Consider the following 22821-nt stretch of genomic DNA (forward strand, 5'->3'; position numbering starts at 1 on the left):
TAAATTATCCTTAAGTGTATCTGACAGGCGCCAGAGTGTGGCAGCTCGGGGATTTTCACAGTAACTTCATTGCAGTGTTAATGTAAGCCTACTTGTGATACTGATATTTTAAAAAATAATAGTTTGGTGGGATTAGTGGGATACAAACGTGGGGTTACAGGGATAGGGCCTGGATAACATGCTTTGTAAGAGAGTGAGTGTTAAAGAATCAGTACAGACTGGATGGGCTGAATGGCCTCCCTCTGCACTGTAGGGATTCAGTGATGCTTTTCTGACATGGATTGTGAGGAGGGAAATATAACTCCAGAATATTGAAGAACTTATCCTTGTTTTATTTGACTTCAGCTCCTACTTCACAGAGAAATGGAAGAAATACCTTCAGGACAGAGGAATTTTGGATGGCGTATCGAAGCTAACTTTCCCCGAGCTATACGGCATGAGGTTAGGATTGTTTTTGCCTGAGGTCAGACGAATGAGGGGAGATCTCATAGAGACTTATAAAATTCTAACAGATCTAGACAGGATAGCGACAGGGAGGATGTTCCCAATGGGTGGGGGAGTCCAGAGCCAGGGGTCACAGCCTGAAGATTTAGGGTAGACCATTTAGGATGGAGGTGAGGAGACATTTCTTCACCCAAAGAGTGGTGAGCCTGGGGAATTCATTACCACAGGAAGTAGTTGATGCCAAAATATTGAATGTATTCAAGAGGTGGCTGGATATAGCATTTGGTGCAAATGGGATCAAAGGTTATGGGGAGAAAGCAGGATTAGGTTATTGAGTTGGATGATCAGCCATGATATTTATGAATGGCGGAGCAGGCTCGAAGGGCCGAATGGCCTCCTCCTGCTACTATCTTCTATGTTTTTATGATTGAATGTGACAACTTCTACACACGTCAGCTACTAAGGCTGGGATGGGAGCACTGGGCATGATGCCCCCATGATAACTTACGATGCCATCCGGGCAGTTCCTGGGACTAGCTCTGCAACAGAGCTGTTTCTCATGATGGCAATAATGATTCCACCGGCACCATTGCGTCAGCCTGGTGTGGGTCTTGTACGGCTTTGACCAGATTCCCACATCCAACCACAAATGTCTGGAATATCGGAGCCAATTGGAAGTGTTGGCAAAGAAATTATTCCACCGAGCCATCCTGATTCTCGTCCATCACAAAAGAATCAGATGAAATGAGGGCTGAGGAAGGATCTAGTGCTGCCTTATAAAACCTTGCCTACCATTTCACAACCTTTCAACTTAGTTTGAATGTAGCTCGGCTGCACACAAAACATGGCCACTTTACTGTTCAAAGATTTAAATTACACTGCAGGTTCCTCCTGCCCAGCTTTGCTTCCATTTTACCCGGGCTAGATTTGTTCTTACTCCATCAACGTTATCCCTCCTCCAAGTTGCAGCTTCGACTTTTGATTATTCTGTACCCTTCTCTTTTGCTCGTCTAATGGTTATATACAATGGTCACTCTTGCCTGAATGCTCCCCAAAGGAGACTTGGACCCATGTCTTTTCCCAGTGCCAGATCCAGCAATTCCTCCTTTCTACTTTAGCCGAGTACTTACTGATCAAGGAAGTTCTCCAGGATGCATTTTGGAAACTCCTCCCACTCCCTATCCTTTACTCCAGGGTTTCCCAAATCTTTCAAGCCACTGACCTGGTGACCTCCCAAGTGGATCAGGGAACCCCAAGCATTCCCAGAATGTGAAAGCCCCCTTCTTTGCTGCAATATGGGTGTTGCTGGAGAAATGGAATTTGAACAAGAGTTGTGCATCCCTATAAAACAAGGAAGAGTTACACAGTCACAAAAATATTTGCCAGAACACGGCTGCTTCACATTAACCCCAGGTCAAACCACACTCTACTGGCCCTTTAACATTAATCCCTGGAGCAGGGCTCACTCGAGGAGTGGGGAATCTGAAATGTCACACACACACACACACCTTTGCCTCTCTCTCCCACAAACTCACCCTTCTCCCATACACACTGAGCTCCCTCTCATACTATCTCACATTCCCACTCTCTCACAATCAGAACTGTCACACCAAGTCACCATCTTTCTGGAAGGATTACAATACTAACAAGTGATCTGACACTCTGACCTTGTGTCAGCGAGCAGCTGAGTTATCTTGCCTCTCACATACAGTACCAGAGATTATCATAGCATTTATCCTCATTGAATAAAAAAGATGGATGTAATGTGGAGCACACTCAAACTGTCCTTCTGACCTAGAAATTACACGAAAAGGCCAGGCACAGTTCCAGAGACTTCCATAGAAACATAGAACATAGATGCAGGAATAGGCCATTCGGCCTGCTTGGACATTCATTATGATCATGGCTGAACATCAACATAATAGCCTAATCTCTCCTTCCTCTGATATCCTTTGATTCACTTCACCTCAAGTGCTACGTCTAACTGCTTCTTGAAAACATACAGTGCACGATTTTCCGCTGCACTGGCCGAGTAGCATCGTGGGGTGGCAAAATTCAGCGGGAAGCAAAAAATCTGAATCGCGTCCGGAATCTGACTGGTTGCGATCCTCCTGGGCCATTGTTTGTGGTGTGATCTGCCTTGTACCCTTCCCCAGATATTCATATCCCCATGTAAATCTGTTTAGCAAGCTCCAGACGATATTGTCTGGGTTCACTCTTCCTTCCCTGAAAACATTGACAGAATAAAATATATGAATGAATCGCAGTGACTGGGAGCTAAAGTCACTTTTCAATTGCAGAAAGTGCTATAAGGAGAAAAATTAGATGGTGACTGCATTTGCCTCTTGGTGAAGGCTATTTTCACCAGCTCCAAATGCAGCATCAGGCCCATTGATTTCCAGTTTTCTGTTCAGAGACAGGAACTTATTGTGGCTTGTTGCCATTTGGTGGTTGAAAATTATACATACAACAATTATCATAGAATTATAGAATCCCTACAATGGAGAGGAGGCCATTTGGCCCATTGAGGGCAGCATGGTGACACAGTGGTTAGCACTGCTGTCTCACAGCGCCAGGAACCCAGGTTCAATTCTGGCCTTGGGTGACTGTGGAGTTTGCACGTTCTCCCTATGGGTTTCCTCTGAGTACTCCAGTTTCCTCCCACTCTGAAAGACATGCTGGTTAGGTGCATTGGCAATGCTAAATTCTCCCTCAGTGTACCCAAACAGACGTTGGAGTGTGGCGGCTAGGGGATTTTTACAGTTACTTCATTTCATTGTAAATGCAAGCCTACTTGTGACACTAATAAATAAACTTAAATTGAGTCTCTGACAGAGTATCTTACCCAGGCGCTCTCCCATGCCCTATCCTTGTAATTCAGCACATTTAGTAAGGCTAATCCCACCCAACCTGCACAGCATGGGACACTAAGGGGCAATTTAGCATGGCCAATCCACCTAACCTGCACACCATTGGAGTGTGGGAGGAAACTGGAACACCCGGAGGAAACCCACACAAACACAGGGAGAATGTGCAAACTCCTCAGAGACAGTCATGCAAGGCCAGAATTGAACCCTGGTCCCTGGCACTGTGAGGCAGAGTGCTAAGCACTGTGCCACCCAAGGTAAATATGCATTCAGAAACATATTAACTTGGAATGAAGTAATAAGAAATTCTTACCTTCCGATTCAAATGTTTGCAAATCATTACAATAATCAAATTTAATGTTCTAAAATCGAGGGTGTGAAACAGTTCTCTAAATACAGAGCGTGCCGTGTAGTTCAATGGTGAGATAGCAGTGGAAAATCCACTGTGGTTTGATGGCCAGTTTTTACAATGGTCCCTTATTAACCATCCTGTTAATGCATTTCATAAAATAGTTCCAACATAGGTTTTTAAATTAATAAATGAATCTGAAGTCAAAAACAATTGTTAAAATAGTACTGGGTTGAAACGTACAATAAAAAAAACACAAGCAAACCCGGGCAATGGATATTCCTGATGCCTGCTAAAATCAGTAATTGAAATAGATACATAATAGTATCAATTTAAAAAGACAAAACTTAAACACGTGAAATACCAAGTGACACAATGTAGATAAAGTGTCACACACAAAGTACACAAAGATACTACCAGGTCATTAGGCCCAATGTAACAAGAAAATAATTATTCAGTCCCACACTGTTCCCAAGGTAAAGAACACTTTTTAATCCAAAAGTAAAACAGCTCACCATTGAGTGACTTTTTTAAATTTCCCTCTAACTGACAGCATGCAAGTTAGCATTGCTGCCTCACAGCAGCAGGGATCCGGGTTCTTATTCCCAGCTTGGGTCTCTGTTTGTGTGGAGTCTGTACGTTCTCGCCGTGTCTGTGTGGGTTCCCTCCGGATGCTCCGGTTTCCTCTTGCATTCTGGAAGACGTGCTTATTAGTTGCATTGACCCGAACAGGCGCCGGACTGTGGCGACTCGGAATTTCACAGTAACTTCATTGCAGTGTTAATGTAAACTTTACTTGCAACAAAAGATGTCCTGAATTTGTCACTTCGAACTCAAAGAGTGGTTAGCACTGTTGCCTCACAGTGCCAGGAACCCGGGGCACTGCCAATTTATACAGAGACTGTATAAATTTGCAATGAAGTACCAAAGAAATCAAGGAAGGCCACATGTTGCGTACCAGTCCAACATTTAAAAATAAACAGAATGATATTATATGACACACACTGCAGTAATTACGTTCCTCTGATGCCCCTGGAGTTTGACTGCTAACTGCTAGCACTCTGTGTGTACTGCTATTAGAGTTGTAAATAACGGGATTTTGGTGAAGGGACTTCTGCCTCCGAAGACTTATTACAAGAATCATAGCTGCAAAATCAACCTGCCGCTCAGGATACCATCAAAAACAATAACTACAGAAAGATTCCTACACATACACACCATTCTCGGGGCTGACAGATTTAGGATGCAGCCCTTAGTCATAAAAACTACCAAGACTGAAATCTATATAACAGGTCCCACAATCACTTACACTATCTGCATCTGAAGAATACAGAAATAATCCAGACAGGAACCAACCTACAATCAAATATAAACTAGTCCCCGCCGTACAACCGTAGGTTAAACCAGTTCAAGGGTTCCTCAAGTGCCCTTTTTGCAACCTTGTGGAGCCTGTGAGCCATGTCTATGTTTCGTGTTATAGGCACCACCCCCTTTTTAGTTTCCTCAAAAACCTTCTGTTGATGTTTTGTTTGCACTTCAGCCACACGCTCCTGATCTACGTGCACCCGGTGCGGAGGGAGGCGGGGAAGGAAGAGGACCTCTTTGTGACCCTGCTCCTGGGCCTGGCAAGGTGTGCCATCTACAGGTCCAGGCAGTGGGTGACCGGGGAGTTGTCCAACCTGACTGTCTTATCCTATCCCATGGCTATGTTCGCGGTCGGTTGTCCCTGGAAAAAGAGCATGCAGTGTCCAAGGACACAGCTAATGCCTCCCGTGCCTGCTGGGCACCACAGGGACTGGGGTGTATTATTGACCCCTTTAATCAAATTTTAATTTGATGTTTTATGTCTTCTTTCTGCTTTGTCCTTTGTTTTGGGCAGTTCCCCTCCTTTTAGGGAGTTGCCCCTTTTGAATTGTCCTGAAGTTAATTTGAATTTGTTTATTTGGTTGGATACTAAATGATGTCCCTGATTAAAGATCCAGTTGATGGATCAATCAGGGAGTCTTTGCCTTGTACTTAACTGGGAGAGTCAGTTCCTCTGATTCCCCCAGAGGGTGATTGCTGACTGCTCACACTGTCAGTACTGCTGTTAGGGTTTTTGATGAAGGGACTTCTTCCTCCAAAGAATCATAGCCGCAAAATGAACCTGTCATTCACATTCTTGCCTTGAACAGACACAAGGACAATACCAAAAAAACAAAAGCTACAGAATGGTTCCTACATATACATACATACTAGGGGCTGACAGATTGAGGATTCAGCCCGCAGTTATAGAAACTACCAAGACCGAAATCTATATAACAGATCCCACAATCATTTACACTATCTGCATCTGAAGAATCCAGAAATAATCTCATTCATAAAAAATTTAAATGAAGACAGGAACCAACCTACAATCAAATATAAGCTAGGCCCAAAATGATGCAACATATCATGCACTTAAAGGCACAGATACTGGCACATTCGCACCTAATAGCATGCACATGGGAAATTTAAATGAATTGCGCACTCGAGGTCAGCTGTATCTTGATGAGAACTGAATTAATTATAGAATCCCCAGAGTGCAGAAAAGGCCATTTGGCCCATCAAGGCTGCACTGACTCTCTGACAGAGTATCTTACCCAGGTCCTCTCCTCCACTCTGTCACTGTAACCCCACACATTTCCCTTGTCTAGTCCAAAACATCCACAGCAATATTCACATGATGCACAGTTTCATAGAATTCCGATAGTGCAGAAGTAGACCATTCGGCCCATTTAGTCTGCACCAACTCTCTGAGAGAACATCTTACGCAGGCTGCTATCCCACAACCCCATACATTTAACCCACAAATCCAACCTAGCCTACACATCTTTGGGCACTAAGGGGCAATTTAGCATCTCCAATCCACATAACCTACACATTAAGTAAAGTTTATTTATCAGTTACAAGTAAGGTTTACATTAACACTGCAATGAAGTTACCATGATATTCTCCTAGTCGCCACAGTCCAGCACCTGTTCAGGTCAATGCACCTAAGAAGCACATCTTTCAGACTGTGGGAGGAAACCGGAGCACTTGGAGGAAACCCATGCAGACATGGGGAGAACATGCAAACTCCACACAGACAGTGACCCAAGTCGGGAATCGAACCTGGGTCCCTGGAGCTGTGGAGCAGCAGTGCTAACCACTGTGCTACTGTGCAACCCCCTTTGGACATCTTTGGACACTAAGGGGCAATTTAGCATGGCCAATCCACCTAACATGCACATCTTTGGACATTAAGGGGCAATTTAGCATGATCAATCCACCAGATGCACCATAGAAAGCATTCTGGTTGTATCACTGTTTGGCTATGGCTTCTGCTCTTTTTCCTATCCTTCATTTGCATATTTGTCTGGGTTAATCTATAAAAGAGGAGTTCCGGCAGCACTTCTAGTTATTCTTTTTCCTATCCTTCATTTGCATATTTGTCTGGGTTAATCTATAAAAGAGGAGTTCCGGCAGCACTTCTAGTTATTCTGAGTCTGCAGTCTGCATACACCATGCCTGAAGAAAAGAAAGTCCATGCTGCCAAGAAGGGCGCCAAGAAAGCGCAGAAGAAGCCGGCGACGAAAACCGGCAAGAAGAAGAGGAGAACCAGGAGGGAGAGTTACGGCATCTACATCTACAAAGTGATGAAGCAGGTTCACCCCGACACCGGCATCTCCTCCAAGGCCATGAGCATCATGAATTCGTTCGTCAACGACATTTTCGAGTGCATCGCGGGTGAGGCTTCCCGCCTGGCCCATTACAACAAGCGCAGCTCTGCCGAAGACCACAAGAAACTACAAAAGGTCATGAATGTAGCCCAATCCATCACACTTACCAGCCTCCCATCCATTGACTCTGTCTACACTTCCCCCTGCCTTGTAGAAGCAGCCAACATAATAAAGGACCCCACACACCCCAGACATTCTCTCTTCCACCTTCTTCCATCGGGAAAATGATCCAAAAGTCTGAGATTACATACCAACCGACTCAAAAACAGCTTCTTCCCTGCTGCCTTCAGACTTTTGAAAGGACCTACCTTGCATTAAGTTGGTCTTTCTCTACCCCCTAGTTATAACTGTGATACTACATTTTGCACTCTCTCCTTTCTTTCTCTATTATGCTTTCTTTGAATAGTGCACAAGGAACAATACTTTTCATTTTATATTAATACACGTGACAATAATAAATCAAATCTAATCTAATCTAACATGCACATCTTTGGACTGTGGGAAGAAACCATAGCATCTCCCACGCAGACACAGGGAGAATGTGCAAACACCACACAGACAGCCACCCAAGGCCGAAATTGAACCCGGGTTCCTGGCGCTGAGGCAACAGTGCTAACCACCCTTTAAGTCTGAAGTGACAAATTCAGGACTGCTGCATCCAGTCGATGGGAGGAAATAAGGGGCAGCTATAGCTAGTGAGAAAGGGAAAAGTTATACACTGTGTCAGCAGAATGAGGCGGTATTACTAGCAGGGACAATGTGCTGGTACCACCAGAGATATTTTGTAAATTGAGTTTGTGTTTTTACATGCCCTGTTTGCGAACAGAACTCCCACTTACCTGACGAAGGAGCAGCGCTCTGAAAGCTAGTGGCTTTTGCTACCAAATAAATCTGTTGGACTTTAACCTGGTGTTGTGAGACTTCTTACTGTGTTTACCACCTGAGAGAGTCAGGGTGTCAGGAAATGGTGTGAATAAGGAGGTGGGAAGAGGAATGGTTAAAGTAATTTTTTTTTTGTTTATACATCCAATTCAATCCAAAGTCCAATTCAAAGTCTCAGCAAGTGAGACATTCCCGATCCAAGCTGACAAGACAGGCCTCTCACTTCCTGTTTTGGGCTTGACCTACATGATCCAAGCTGATTGGAGTAGGCATTGCACCTCCTCCAAGGCTTGATCTCATTTGCATCTTAGCCACAAGGCCGAGATGCGGCTTTAAAACAATTGTTTTAAATGAAGCCACAATGTAACCTTATGACTTCAACCAAGTACAGCATGTCGATACTACGCTTGATCTTAGCCAAAAGGCCGGGGAATGGTTAGAGTAATTACAAAAGGAAGCTTACCTACTTCAGAGAAGTTGTGGGTGGCTCTTAAACGAGCCGTTGTGTTTTTTTCCAGCGCATTGTTTAATTGTGGAGCAATAACTGATTGGTTATCTGAACTTACCAATCAAATAAATAGAAGACGTCACGTCATTCTTACTTCTCCAATGGTGAACATGTCTTTTTCCTATCCTTCATTTGCATATTTGTCTGGGTTAATCTATAAAAGAGGAGTTCCGGCAGCACTTCTAGTTATTCTGAGTCTGCAGTCTGCATACACCATGCCTGAAGAAAAGAAAGTCCATGCTGCCAAGAAGGGCGCCAAGAAAGCGCAGAAGAAGCCGGCGACGAAAACCGGCAAGAAGAAGAGGAGAACCAGGAGGGAGAGTTACGGCATCTACATCTACAAAGTGATGAAGCAGGTTCACCCCGACACCGGCATCTCCTCCAAGGCCATGAGCATCATGAATTCGTTCGTCAACGACATTTTCGAGCGCATCGCGGGTGAGGCTTCCCGCCTGGCCCATTACAACAAGCGCAGCACCATCAGCTCCCGGGAGATCCAGACCGCAGTGCGCCTGCTGCTGCCCGGGGAACTGGCCAAGCACGCCGTGTCGGAGGGGACAAAGGCGGTGACCAAGTACACCAGCTCCAAGTAAAACTACACAATGCACTGAAAAACGTAACCCCAAAAAAACCCAAAGGCTCTTTTAAGAGCCACCCACAACTTCTGTTAAACAGCTAAACCTACTTTTCATAATTATTTCATGTTTTGTAAATATGCACTTTGAAATTCAGTCTTTACTCAATACTCTTGAGATATGGAACAATGCAGAATGAGAGTCCGGTGAATCGTTGTCCTGCTTGTAAAGTCCCTTCATTTACTGGCTGCTCGGTGACCCTGCGCTCTGATATCCGCCCTTTTAGCTGGCTTTGGAGAGAGCGAATGGAACGCAAGTGCGTCCGTTTCTGTTAGAATGCTCTCAATAATCGATCAGTTTATTAAACGTCAACCCTGCTGATATCGAAACCTCAATTTCAATACCGACACAAGTGAAATCACAAAATGGATACAATATTAGACTGCAGGAGGTAGTGAATGAGTCATCCTGCCGGCTCATCAGTTTTATAAACAACTCCCAGATTAATCTTGATTCGACTCCGAATTGTAAAAAAGATAAATTTGGAACTTGTGATAAAATGTGGACCAATAGAATAAGATGGGATGCATTATAATGAATACGCACAGTACCAACATTATAAAACTTGTTCATCCAATATTCTAGCTATTCGGACGAATGCAACTTGCCCCTTCATCTACAAATATATCGGCGGGTTACTTTGTGATAAAATGTAAACCAATGCAAGAAGGGAGGACTATATTATAAAACTTATTGATTCAATATTTTAACTTCTGGCGAATTTCTGTAATTTGTCCCTTAATTTACACATATATTGGCGGGTTATATTAAAAATCTGGATTCTGCCATTTTGGCGCCTTTATTTTGGGCTTGAATAAAAACTGAAAATGCTGGATAAATTCAGCAAGTCTGGCAGCATCTGGGGAGTAACAATTAAGGATCCGGAATGAAATGACCCTTGATTAGATCCCAAACATTAACACTGTTTCTCCACCAACGCTGCTGGGTTTACCAAGCATTTTCTGAATTTAATTTGGATTTCCCGCAGTGTTGTACTTCAATTAACCTAATTGTCAGTTATTGAGAAATCCCACACAAAGTCAGAGACTGCCTGATAAAGGAAGACTTTAGACTGTGGAGAGAAATAAAGTGCATCTAAACTTGAACTGAAATCTGAATGAGATATTAACATTTTTTTACAATTCCTACTCGAATTTTTCTGTGTATTTTGGCGCTCATTTGAAATTCGAAATAAAGAATCGGTTGAAATCTGAGAATTTGGCGCCCTTACTTTCCGCACTCAGCACCGTGGCCTTTCCCGATTGGTGCTTTAAACAGATATCTGATTGGTTTTGTGGAGAAGGTGTCATTAGGTTTTCCCCATAGCCAATCGGCAATGTGTGCACCGCCATCCCTCCCCAAGCTATAAGAGAAGTGAATCTGGGCGGCTTTTCTCATTCTCTGTCAAAGTCTTTGTGAGTTTGTTACCATGTCTGGAAGAGGAAAGACCGGCGGGAAAGCTCGGACCAAGCCCAAGTCTCGCTCCTCTCGGGCTGGACTGCAGTTCCCGGTGGGCCGTGTTCACAGGCTGCTGAGAAAGGGCAACTATGCGCAGCGTGTGGGTGCCGGAGCCCCGGTCTACCTGGCGGCAGTTCTCGAGTATCTGACGGCTGAAATCCTGGAGCTGGCCGGCAACGCGGCCCGGGACAACAAGAAGAGCCGCATCATCCCCAGACACCTCCAGCTGGCCGTGCGCAACGACGAGGAGCTCAACAAGCTGCTGGGAGGAGTGACCATCGCTCAGGGCGGGGTGCTGCCTAATATCCAGGCCGTGCTGCTGCCCAAGAAAAGCAGTTCTGAGCGCTCCCAGAAGAAGTAAGACGACCATTCGTTAATCTAACAACCCAAAGGCTCTTTTCAGAGCCACCCACTTTCTCTGGAAAAAGGGCTGATCGTTGTCAATGAGGTGCTATTGCATCGTACTATCATCTTACGCCTTATATCGAGATTTAAAATTTCGCTTATTCATAGGGCTTACAACACGGAGAGAGGCCCCATGACCCACCACATCTGGGTTAGCTATCCAATTTTTTTTTTTTGCAATTTTATCTTCCGAGCATATACGAGTTAATGCAGGAGCGAAGAATATGATAAGAGAGGCTATAGAGTGATACATTCCCTACTGTGCCGAAGGAGGCCATTCGGCCCATCGCGTCTGCACCACCGACAGAGCATCACACGTCTACCGCCTCCCACCCCCCTCGCATTTAACCCGGTGATCCCCCTATTCTACAGATTTTGGGACGCAAAAGGACAATTTAGTATTGCCAATCCACTTAACCTACACATCTGCACATGGAGCACACCAGGATGATAGGGAGTGGGATAGCTTGATCTTGGTTTCAGATAAAGCTCGGCACAACATCGTGGGCCGAAGGGCCTGTTCTGTGCTGTACTGTTCTATGTTCTATGATCTTTGGACTGTGGGAGGAAACCAGAGCATTCTTATATGTGTATTCTTCTCATTACGAAATTGAATCACATCAGAACATAATGAAACAAACAAGGCAAGGCCACCAAGGCCTTCAAGCCTGCCCCGCGATTCAATATGATCATGGCTGATCTGAAGTAAAGTTTATTTATCAGTGTCACAAGCAGGCTTACATTAACACTGCCATGAAGTTATTGCGAAAACCCCCTGGTCGCTCCACTCCAGTGCCTCTTGGCGTACACTGAGGGAGAATTCAGCATAGCCAATGCAAGTATCAGTATGAATTCCAGACTGTGGGAGGAAACCGGAGCACCCAAGGGAAGCCACGCAGACACCGGTACAATCACATCAGAACAGATGTAATAGAAGCAGACTCCGGAGACATAGAAATAGACTCTGGAGCACCCAGAGGAAACCCATGCAGTCACGGGCCAGACTTGAACCTGGCGCTGTGAGGTAGTGCTAACCGCTGCACCACCCGTTGTCCTACCTTTATGCAATTTAGCTCGGGCTGAATCTTTCGATTTCAATATGTTCACCAGTGTCAGGTGTGAGATGGGTGCTGGGAAGCAGTTACAACACCATGCTGCGCATTAACTGTACATTTACAGAATACTTAATACCATTGTGTATATCCTTCCAGCCAATATACACCTAAGGGATGATAACTGTGTAAGCGCCCCCCCCCCACTCCTTCCCTCCCCCCCATCGCCCAGACTGTATGCTTAACCCTAACTGCATGCCACATTATTGAAGTACCTCACAATACAACATCACCGAGGTATATCGATTGAAGAGAACTTTACTCTCTATAATCAACAAAATGAAACATATGTATTCTTTTCATTAGTAAACTGTATCACACCAGAACATAAGAAACAGAATCAGGGCTAGGCCACCAAGGCCTTCGAGCCTGCCCCGTTATTCAATATGATCATTGCTGATCTAAAGTAAAGTTTATTTATTCGTGTCACAAGCAAGCTTACATTAGCACTGCAATGAAGTTACTGATAAAACCCCCAGCCGCTACACTCCAGCGCTTCTTCGCGTATACTGAGGGAGAATTCAGCATTGCCAAGACATATATCAGTATGACTTTCTGACTGTGGGAGGAAGCCCAACGAAATCCATGCAGATACGACAAGAACGTGCCGACTCCGCACAGGCAGTGATCCAAGGCGGGAATCATAGAAACCCTACAGTGCAGAAAGAGGCCATTTGGTCCATCGAGTCTGCACCAACCACAATCCCACCCAGGCCCTACCCCCTTATCCTGACATATTTACCCACTAATCCCTCTAACCTATGCATCTCAGGACACTAAGGGGCAATTTTAGCATGGCCAATCAACCTAACCCACACATCTTTGGACTGTGGGAGGAAACCGGAGCACCCGGAGGAAACCCACGCAGACACGAGGAGAATGTGCAAACTCCACAGAGACAGTGACCCAAGCTGAGAATCGAACCCAGGTCACTGGCACTGTGAGGCAGCAGTGATAACCCCTGTGCAATCATGCCGATCTATGTCAGCCTCAACTCCTTTTCTGTGCCATTTTTACACAGCCCTCGATTCCTCAATCCTCTTCCACTTTGAATACTTCCAATAATCCAGCCACCTCTTTGGAGCTGATAATTCCAGAGATTCACCAACCTCTGTGACAAGAAATTTCTACGCATCTCAGTTTTATTGTAGCTATGTCCAATCATTCGAAACTCTCCCACTAGAAAACATCCCAGCATCCACGTTAAGGAATACAGACCCATGCTATTTAGCCTCTCTTAGAGAAAATTCCAATCTCGTAGAACCTTATAACATTCCAACAGGATTAGACAGAGTAGATTCAGAATGTTCCTGATGGTAATGAAGTCCAGAACTAAGGGTCATAGTTTGAGGATAAGGGGCAAACCTTTTAGGAATGAAGTGAGGAGAAATTTCTTCACCCACAGAGTGGTGAATGTGTGGAATTCACTACCACAGAAAGTAGTTGAGGCCGAAACGTTGTGTGATTTCAAGAAGAAATTAAGAATTGCTCTTGGGTCTGAAAGGGATATTGGGGGGAGGGGCGGGAGGGATCAGGATATTGAATTTGAGGATCAGCCAGGATCATAATGAATGGAGGATCATGCCCGAAGGGCCGAATGGCCTACTATTGCTTCTAGTTTCAATGTTACTATGTTAAAACGTCAATATTTTGCACTTTTACACTTTTAACAATTTGAAATGTTTTGTAATGTGCCTTTCAGATTTCATATGAATAAAGTAGACTTCTGCAAGAAGAATTATGTGCCAATCATATATCAGAATTTGGCTGGTGCAAAATCAGCCACGAATGAGATAGGGGCAAATGACAGAAATTGGCAAAATCCTGAATGAGCCAATCATGAAAACTGGTTCTCAGCAATCCTTCATTAGCATAGAGCTTGGTTATAAAAGAAACGGCCCTGGCGCCCTCTCACTTATTCCATATCTATAGTGAAACGGTACCATGGCGGAGGACAAGAAAATAGCAGGAGCTCCCAAGAAAGGGTCCAAGAAAATCGTGAAGAAAACGGCCCCAAGGGGCAGCAAGAAGAGGAAGAGGACCAGGAGGGAGAGTTACGGCATCTACATCTACAAAGTGATGAAGCAGGTTCACCCCGACACCGGCATCTCCTCCAAGGCCATGAGCATCATGAACTCGTTCGTTAGCGACATCTTCGAGCGCATCGCGGGTGAGGCTTCCCGCCTGGCCCATTACAACCGGCGGCAGACCATCAGCTCCCGGGAGATCCAGACCGCCGTGCGCCTCCTGCTGCCCGGGGAATTGGCCAAGCACGCCGTGTCGGAGGGGACAAAGGCGGTGACCAAGTACACCAGCTCCAAGTAAAACTACACAATGCTCTGAAAACATACCCACAAAAAACCCAACGGCTCTTTTAAGAGCCACCCACAACTTCTGTGAAGTAGCTGAACCCACTTTTAGAAATTACTTATTGATATTTTGTAAATAATTGAGCACTTTGAAATTGAGTCTCCGATGCATGTTTCAAACATGTGATGCAGAATGCGAGTCCGGTGGATCTTTGCGTCTTGTTTGTAAAGTCCCTTCATTTAGTGCCTGCTCGGTGACCCTGGCTGCGCTCTGATATCCGTCCTTGTCGCTGGCTTTGGAGAGAGAGCGAATGGAACGCAAATACGTCTGTTTCTCTCTGTGTTAGAGAATGCTCTCAATAGTCGATCAGTTTATTAAACATCAACCCGACTGGTGTCGAAAACTCAATCTCCATACTGGTACAAAGTGAAAACTCCGGTTTTGACACTGAATTTGCAGCCGGTTACAGAATGGATACAATATTATCAGGAGGCGGTGAATGAGACATTCTGCCGGCTGGTCAGAATGTTTAAAACTATGCAGAGTTGCTCTATCACAGGTTAACCTTGATTAGACGCTGGATTGGAAGAAATGAATTTGGAATTTGTGCTAAAATGTAGACCAATAACGCTAATACATATGACAATAAATAAAATCAATAGAATGAGGGAGCACGACATTTTAATCAATACACATAGTACCAATCTAATACACTATAAAACTTGTTCATTCAATATTTTAACTATTTGGGCGAATGCAACTTGTCCCTTAATTTACAAATATATTGGCAGCTTACTGAAAGTTTAGGTTCTGCCATTTTGGCGCCTTTATTTTGGCCTTGAATAGAAACTGGAAATGTTGGATAAACTCAGCAAGACTGGCAGCATCTGGGGAGAAACAGAATTAAGGATCCGGATTGGAATGACCCTTGTAAAGATGCCAACTATTTACTCTGTTTCTCTACCTATGCTGCCGGAGCTGCTGGGTTTATCCAGCATTTTCTGATTTTAATTCGGATTTCCCGCAGTGTTTTACTTCAATTAATTTTCGGCTTCTTGTCAGTTAGAGAGAAATCCCACACGTAAAATCAGAAACTGACAGATCAAAGAAAACTTTAGATTATGGAGAGATATATGTAGGGAATTGAAGTGCATCTAAACTTGAACTAAAATCTGAATGAGATATTAACATTTTTTACAGTTCCTACTGGAATTTTTAAATGTATTTTGGCGCTAATTTGAAATAATGAATCGGTTGGAATCTGAGAATTTGGCGCCCTTACTTTCCGCCCTCAGCACCGTGGCCTTTCCCGATTGGTGCTTTAAACAGATATCTGATTGGTTTTGTGGAGAAGGTGTCATTAGGTTTTCCCCATATCCAATCAGTAATGTGTGCACCGCCATCCCTCCCCAAGCTATAAGAGAAGTGAATCTGGGCGGTTTTTCTCATTCTCTGTCAAAGTCGTTGTGAGTTTGTTACCATGTCTGGAAGAGGAAAGACCGGCGGGAAAGCTCGGACCAAGCCCAAGTCTCGCTCCTCTCGGGCTGGACTGCAGTTCCCGGTGGGCCGTGTTCACAGGCTCCTGAGAAAGGGCAACTATGCGCAGCGTGTGGGTGCCGGAGCCCCGGTCTACATGGCGGCTGTGCTCGAGTATCTGACAGCTGAAATCCTGGAGCTGGCCGGCAACGCGGCCCGGGACAACAAGAAGAGCCGCATAATCCCCAGACATCTCCAGCTGGCCGTGCGCAACGACGAGGAGCTCAACAAACTGCTGGGAGGAGTGACCATCGCTCAGGGCGGGGTGCTGCCTAATATCCAGGCCGTGCTGCTGCCCAAGAAAAGCAGTTCTGAGCGCTCCCAGAAGAAGTAAGACGACCATTCGTTAATCTAACAACCCAAAGGCTCTTTTCAGAGCCACCCACTTTCTCTGGAAAAAGGGCTGATCGTTGTCAATGAGGTGCTTGCTATTGCATCATACTATCATCGTGCACCTTATCCTGTCCAGGCTTTGACAAAGCGTCATCCGGACTCGAAACTTCAGCTCTTTCCTCCTGACAAAGGCTAGCAGACTTGCTGAGATTTTCCAGCATTTATTCTTTTGCTTTGATCCTGTCCAGAGCTTTTTTAATTCTAGTTTTCAGCTCAGTACTACATTAGTAGATAAGATTTACAGCACAGAAACGGCCGTTCGGCCTATCAATTCTGAGCCGTCTGTCATTCTTTGAGAATTTTAATATGGTAATATATTCTGATAAATGTAGGAACCGAGAATGCCTTTTGCAATCTTTACAGTGTATGAGGAAGCCATTCGGCCCATCGAATCTGTACCAGCGCCGACAGCATCTCGCTCACCCCCCCCCCCCCCCCATTTAACCCGCTAATCCCCCTAATCTACAGATTTTGAAACACTGAGGGGCAATTTATCATGGCTAATCCCCCTAACCTACACATCTTGAGACACCAAGAGACAATTTAACATGGCCAATTCACTTCACCTACACATCTTTGGAGTGTGGGAGGAAACAGGAGAAAACCCATGCAGACACGGGTCAGAATTGAACCCGGGTCCCTGGCACTGAGGCAGTGCGAACCAGTGACACACCTTGCCGCCCGTTGTCCAGTTTTAGAAACATAGAAGGATAGGAGCCTTTCGAGCCTGCTCCACCATTCATTACGGTCATGGCTGATTATCCAACTCAATACCTAATCCTGCTTTTTCTTCATAACTTTTGATCCTATTCGCCCCAAGTGCTATATCCAGCCGCCTCTTGAATACATTCAATGTTTTGGCATCAACTACTTCCTGTGGTAATGAATTCCACAGGCTCACCACTCTTTGGGTGAAGAAATGTCTCCTCACTTCCGTCCTAAATGGTCTATCCTGAATCCTCAGACTGGGTGATTTAGTCAGGACTGAATCTTTCCATTGTAATAAGTTCACAAGTGTCAGGTTTGAGATTATGGTTGGATGCTGGGAAGCAGTTGCAGCACCATGATACACATCAAATGCACGTTTACAGGATACTTCATTTTACGATGTATTACCTCCCATTCTATATTCACCTGGGGGAGGTGGGGGGGGGGGGGGGGTGGAGAGCGGTGGCTGGTAACTGGAAAAAAATAGGCTGTGTGCTCAACCATAATTGCATGTAACTCTATTGAAGCGCCTCACAATGCAACTGTTGTCGTCTTAGGTGCAATCAAGACTATGGCACCAAGAGTACTCAAACTTCCAAGCATTTCTTTAGTTATAGCCAATCAAATTCCTTACAAGAGAGACATTACAGATCCAAGCTGACAACAGGCTCCCCGTTCCTTGCCTTGGCTCAACCAACAAGTTCCAAGCTGGCAGAGGCAAGCATTAGACCCCCTCGATGCACTTGATCTGATCTAGGCCAAAAGGCTTAAATGGCGTTTTTAAAAATTGCTTACACAAGCCTCAGTGTAGCCTCATTGACTTCTATCAAGTGCAGTATCAAAAACTATTCTTGATCTTCACCAAAAGGCCGAGAAACGGGCTTTATTACTTGTGCACAAGGAAAACCCACATACAGTGGGATACACTGCTCGGTGTTCGGTCGATTCATGCAGATTTGCAATTACAGTTCATTACATCAAATGAGAAACAAGCAACATTTTAATCCTAATTTACATACATAATCCACCAATCATTATTGTCCTTTCCTATCCAATAGAAACTGTCTCCTTCTAATCCATCATTAGCATAATATGTCGCCATATCTTGTTTTTGGTATTTGTTCTTTTGCTTGTCTTTAGTTCATCCTATGGCCAAGGCGCAGAACACAGTGATTAAGAAACTGACACAAGGTTTGATTAGTCACTTCTTTGAATAAGCAATCGCCAACCTCACCCAGGCTTTGTCTGCACATAAACACTTTCCATTCTTGCTGACGGCGCTGTCTGCCATAGTTGTTGCAATTTAATTTCCACACACTACTGAAGTACAGAGTTTGAAAAAGAATTTTACTCTCTGAAATGAACAAAATGAAATATATGTATTGTTCTCATTTCCAAACTGACTCACTTTAGAGCACAAGAAATAGCAGCAGGAAAGGCCAACAGTCCCTTCAAGCCTACCCCGCCATTCAACATGATCATGTCTGGTCTATGCTGGCCTCAAGTCCTTTTCTGTCATTTCCCCACAGCCCTCTATCGTACTCATTGTTCTTCTGCAGTGAGGCAAGGAGGAACGATTTGTTGCAGGAGTGCTAGAGTGAGAAATTGACCTCTAAATTACATTTTCGCAGGCTTTATTATTTTTTTTAAGTTTCAAACTAAACCGGAAGTAGGCCGCGGGGTGTTCTGGGAAGGGTTTTTTGGAGTGTTTTTTTTAGCGCGCGGGGGGTTTAAAAGTACTATTCAGCGGGCAGTGGAGTGAGCAGGGAGCAGAGTGAGAGTTGAAGGGCTTTGGCTCATCAGGCTGAGGAGGAAACGGGCAGAGGCAGGGTAGGTCTGTTCTTCGTTTTTCCAGTAATTTAAAGAAAGGGGTAATTCTGAGTGGGAGGCCAGTTTATTGCTGTCGGTGTCGGTGTGGGAGTTCATGGAGTAGCCTAGCCTCCCGGAAGTCCATATCTGCACCAGGTGCGTCGAACTGCAGCTCCTGAGAGACCCCGTTAGGGAACTGGAGCTGCGCCTCGATGACCTTAGTCTAGTCAGGGAAAATGAGAAGTTAATAGAGAGAAGTTACAGGCAGGTCGTCACACCACGGCCACGAGAGGAAGACACGTGCGTCATGGTTAGGAAGCGTAAAGGTGACATACCAGAGAGTGCCCTGGTGGTTGTCCCCCTTAACAGTAAGGGATGGGTGTCAGACGGGAGAGAGGAGGGGAGAGAGCAGTCAGTGATGGGATCCCCTGTGGTTGTCCACCTCCAAAATAAGTACACCACTTCCCCAGTATACCAAATCCCCAGGGCCTGATGGAATCTATCCAAGGCTGCTCAGGGAGACGAGAGATGAAATCGCTGGGCCTCTGACGCAAATCTTTGTCTCGTCACTGAACACAGGTGAGGTCCCAGAGGAATGGAGGATAGCTAATGTGGTCCCATTATTTGAGAAGGGTAGGAAGGATAACCCGGGAAATTATAGGCCGGTGAGCTTGACGTCCGTGGTAGGGAAGTTGTTGGAGAGGATTCTTAGAGATAGGATCTATGCGCATTTAGAAAGGAGTAAAATCATTAACGATAGTCAGCATGGTTTTGTGAGAGGGAGGCCATGCCTCACTAACCTGGTGGAGTTTTTTGAAGAAGTGACTAGAATGGTTGACGTGGGAAGGGCCGTGGATGTCGTCTATATAGACTTTAGTAAAGCATTTGACAAAGTCCCTCATGGTTGGTGCAAAAGGTTGGATCTCATGGGATAAAGGGGGAGGTGGCTAGATGGGTGGAGAACTGGCTTGGTCACAGAAGACATAGGGTGGTAGTGGAAGGGTCTTTTTCGGGCTGGATGCCTGTGACTCGTAGTGTTCCGCAGGGCTCTGTTTTGGGACCTCTGCTGTTTGTGATTTATATAAATGATCTGGAAGAAGGTGAAACTGGGGTGATCAGTAAGTTTGCGGACGACACGAAAATGGCTGGACTTGCAGATAGTGAGGAACATTGTCAGAGGCTACAGAAGGATATAGATAGGCTGGAAATTTAGGCAAAGAAATGGCAGATGGAGTTCAATCCAGATAAATGCAAAGTGATGCATTTTGGTAGAACTAACGTAGGGGGAAGCTATACGATAAATGGCAGAACCATAAAGGGCATAGATACGCAGAAGGACCTGGGTGTGCAAGTCCACAGATCCTTGAAAGTGACGTCACAGGTGGAGAAGGTAGTGAATAAGGCATATGGCATGTTGCCTTTATAGGACGGGGCATAGAGTATAAAAGTTGGGGTCTGATGTTGCAGTTGTATCGAGCGTTGGTTCGGCCGCATTTGGAATACTGCGCCCAGTTCTGGTCGCCACACTACCAAAAGGACGTGGAGGCTTTGGAGAGAGTGCAGAGGAGGTTTACCAGGATGTTGCCTGGTATGGAAGGGCTTTGTTATGAGGAGAGATTGGGTAAACTGGGGTTGTTCTCCCTGGAAAGACGGCAGATGAGGGGTGACCTAATAGAGGTGTATAAAATTATGAAAGGCATAGATAGGGTGAACGGTGGGAAGCTTTTTCCCAGGTCGGTGGTGACGTTCACGAGGGGTCATAGGTTCAAGGTGATGGGGGGGAGGTTTAACACGGATATCAGAAGGACGTATTTTACACAGAGGATGGTGGGGGCCTGGAATGTGCTGCCGGGCAAGGTGGTGGAGGCGGACACACTGGGAACGTTTAAGACTTATCTAGATAGCCACATGAATGGAGTGGGCATGCAGGGATACAAAAGAATGGTCTAGTTTGGACCAGGGAGCGGCACGGGCTTGGAGGGCCGAAGGGCCTGTTCCTGTGCTGTATTGTTCTTTGTTCTTGATACTTTGGGGGGGGGGGGGGGGGGGATGACCCTCCAGGGGTAAGGCACGATGACCAGGTCACTGGCACGGAATCGGGCTCTGTGGCTCAGAAGGGAAAGAGGGGGACTAGGAGAGCAATAGTAGTGGGGGATGCAATAGTTGGAGGCACAGACAGGCGGTTCTGTGGTCGTGAACGAGACTTCAGGATGGTAGTCTGCCTCCCTGGTGCCGGGGTCCTGGATGTCTCTGAGCAGGTAGGAAGCATCCTAAAAGGGGCGGGTAACCAGACAGACGTCATTGTCCACATTGGTGCAAATGACGTCGGCAGAAAGAGCAGGGAGGTCCTGCGAGAGCAATTCAGGGAGTTGGGTAGTAGGCTAAAAAGCAGGGCCTTTAGGGTAGCAAACTCTGGACTACTCCCAGTGCCACGTGCTAGTGAGGCTCGGAACAGGGAGACTGCACAGCTAAACGCGTGGCTAAACGACTGGTGCAGGAAGGAGGGTTTCGACTTTGTGGATCACTGGGAAGTCTTCAAGAGAGGATGGCACCTGTACAAGAAGGACGGGTTACACCTAAACTGGAGGGGCATGAATATCCTAGCTGAGAGTTTTGCTCGTGTGGTTCGGGTGGGTTTAAACTAATGTGGCAGGGGGGTGGGGATCAGAACAATAGGTCAATAAGCATAGAGGCTGGGGACGAGGTTGGGGCCAAGACAAGGCTATCTAAGGGGAAGAGCATTCTGGGGAGGATGACCTCAGTGGGCCTGGAGGTCTGGAGTGCATCTGCTGCAATGCAAGGAGCGTCACAGACAAGACAGATGAGCTTAGAGCCTTAACGCTTGCGCGGAACTTGGATGTGGTTGCAGTGACGGAGACCTGGTTAAAAGAAGGACAGGACTGGCAGCTGAATATTCCGGGGTATAAGTGTTTTAGGCGAGACAGAGAAGGGGCTCGGAGTGGTGGGGGAGGAGCAATGCTGGTTAGGGAGCATATTACAGCGGCACAGAGGGTGGGCAATTTGGAAGGGTCAGGTAACGAGTCACTGTGGGTGGAGCTCAGAAACAGGAAGGGTGCAGTCACTATGCTGGGGGTATACTACAGGCCTCCCAACAGTCCACGGGAAGTTGAGGAACGGATATGTAAGGAGATTCTGGACAGGTGCAGAAAAAATAGGGTTGTTGTAGTGGGAGACTTTAATTCCTCTTGTATAGACTAGAAATCGCTTAGGGCGGGGGGCCTGGACGGGGAAGAATTTATAAAATGCGTACAGGAAGGTTCTTTGGAACAATATGTTGACAGTCCAACTAGGGAGGGGGCCATACTGGACCTAGTGCTGGGGAATGAGCCCGGTCAGGTCATCAATGTTTCAGAAGGGGAACATGTGGCAAATAGTGACGACAATTCTGTAAACTTAGGATAGTAATGGAAAAAGATGAGTGTTGTCCTATGGGTAAGGTGCTGAATTGGGGGAAGGCTAACTACAGCTGGATTAGGCAGGATTTGGTGGCTGTTGATTGGGAAAGGCTGTTCGAGGGTAAATCAACATCTGGCATGTGGGAATCTTTTAAGGAGCAGTTGATAGGACTGCAGGACAGGCATGTGCCTGTAAAGAGGAAGGATAGGAAAGGTAGGAATCGGGAGCCGGGGATAACCAGTGAAATT

The 22821-nt window shown here is 45.7% G+C and overlaps 5 protein-coding genes and 1 pseudogene across 5 annotated transcripts; all 6 read left to right on the plus strand.

Moving 5' to 3' along the window:
* LOC144494056 (ADP-ribosylhydrolase ARH1-like) overlaps positions 1–1224 on the plus strand; it is a 50577-nt pseudogene extending 49353 nt beyond the window's left edge.
* Positions 1225–7176: 5952 nt separating this feature from the next.
* Positions 7177–7747, plus strand: LOC144494057 (histone H2B 1/2-like). Its single transcript, XM_078213635.1, has 2 exons — positions 7177–7475; positions 7742–7747. The coding sequence occupies exons 1-2, from the start codon at positions 7185–7187 to the stop codon at positions 7745–7747; spliced, it is 297 nt and encodes a 98-aa protein (XP_078069761.1). The 5' UTR covers positions 7177–7184.
* A 1248-nt stretch (positions 7748–8995) lies between these two features.
* On the plus strand, positions 8996–10642 carry LOC144493907 (histone H2B 1/2-like). Its single transcript, XM_078213491.1, has one exon. It carries the CDS (start codon positions 9006–9008, stop codon positions 9381–9383), a length of 378 nt encoding a protein of 125 aa, XP_078069617.1. The 5' UTR covers positions 8996–9005; the 3' UTR covers positions 9384–10642.
* A 183-nt stretch (positions 10643–10825) lies between these two features.
* On the plus strand, positions 10826–14232 carry LOC144493897 (histone H2A-like). Its single transcript, XM_078213483.1, has 2 exons — positions 10826–11240; positions 14103–14232. Exons 1-2 carry the CDS (start codon positions 10855–10857, stop codon positions 14230–14232), a joined length of 516 nt encoding a protein of 171 aa, XP_078069609.1. The 5' UTR covers positions 10826–10854.
* Positions 14233–14344: 112 nt separating this feature from the next.
* LOC144493902 (histone H2B 7-like) lies at positions 14345–15941 on the plus strand. Its single transcript, XM_078213488.1, has one exon. The coding sequence runs from the start codon at positions 14345–14347 to the stop codon at positions 14723–14725; it is 381 nt and encodes a 126-aa protein (XP_078069614.1). The 3' UTR covers positions 14726–15941.
* Positions 15942–16190: 249 nt separating this feature from the next.
* LOC144493901 (histone H2A type 2-B-like) lies at positions 16191–16653 on the plus strand. The gene has a single exon (XM_078213487.1). It carries the CDS (start codon positions 16191–16193, stop codon positions 16578–16580), a length of 390 nt encoding a protein of 129 aa, XP_078069613.1. The 3' UTR covers positions 16581–16653.
* The last annotated feature ends 6168 nt before the right edge of the window (positions 16654–22821 follow it).

Source organism: Mustelus asterias, chromosome 5 (assembly GCF_964213995.1).
Source record: "Mustelus asterias chromosome 5, sMusAst1.hap1.1, whole genome shotgun sequence".
Taxonomy (NCBI): Eukaryota; Metazoa; Chordata; class Chondrichthyes; order Carcharhiniformes; family Triakidae; genus Mustelus; species Mustelus asterias.

Bases quoted from the DNA above. Each gene is read 5' to 3' on its own strand.
- LOC144493901 (XM_078213487.1), top strand. From the start codon at position 16,191: ATGTCTGGAAGAGGAAAGACCGGCGGGAAAGCTCGGACCAAGCCCAAG.
- LOC144493902 (XM_078213488.1), top strand. From the start codon at position 14,345: ATGGCGGAGGACAAGAAAATAGCAGGAGCTCCCAAGAAAGGGTCCAAG.
- LOC144494057 (XM_078213635.1), top strand. From the start codon at position 7,185: ATGCCTGAAGAAAAGAAAGTCCATGCTGCCAAGAAGGGCGCCAAGAAA.
- LOC144493897 (XM_078213483.1), top strand. From the start codon at position 10,855: ATGTCTGGAAGAGGAAAGACCGGCGGGAAAGCTCGGACCAAGCCCAAG. The intron at 11,241-14,102 runs GTAAGACGACCA...TGTGCCTTTCAG, and splicing joins TCTGAGCGCTCCCAGAAGAA to ATTTCATATGAATAAAGTAG.
- LOC144493907 (XM_078213491.1), top strand. From the start codon at position 9,006: ATGCCTGAAGAAAAGAAAGTCCATGCTGCCAAGAAGGGCGCCAAGAAA.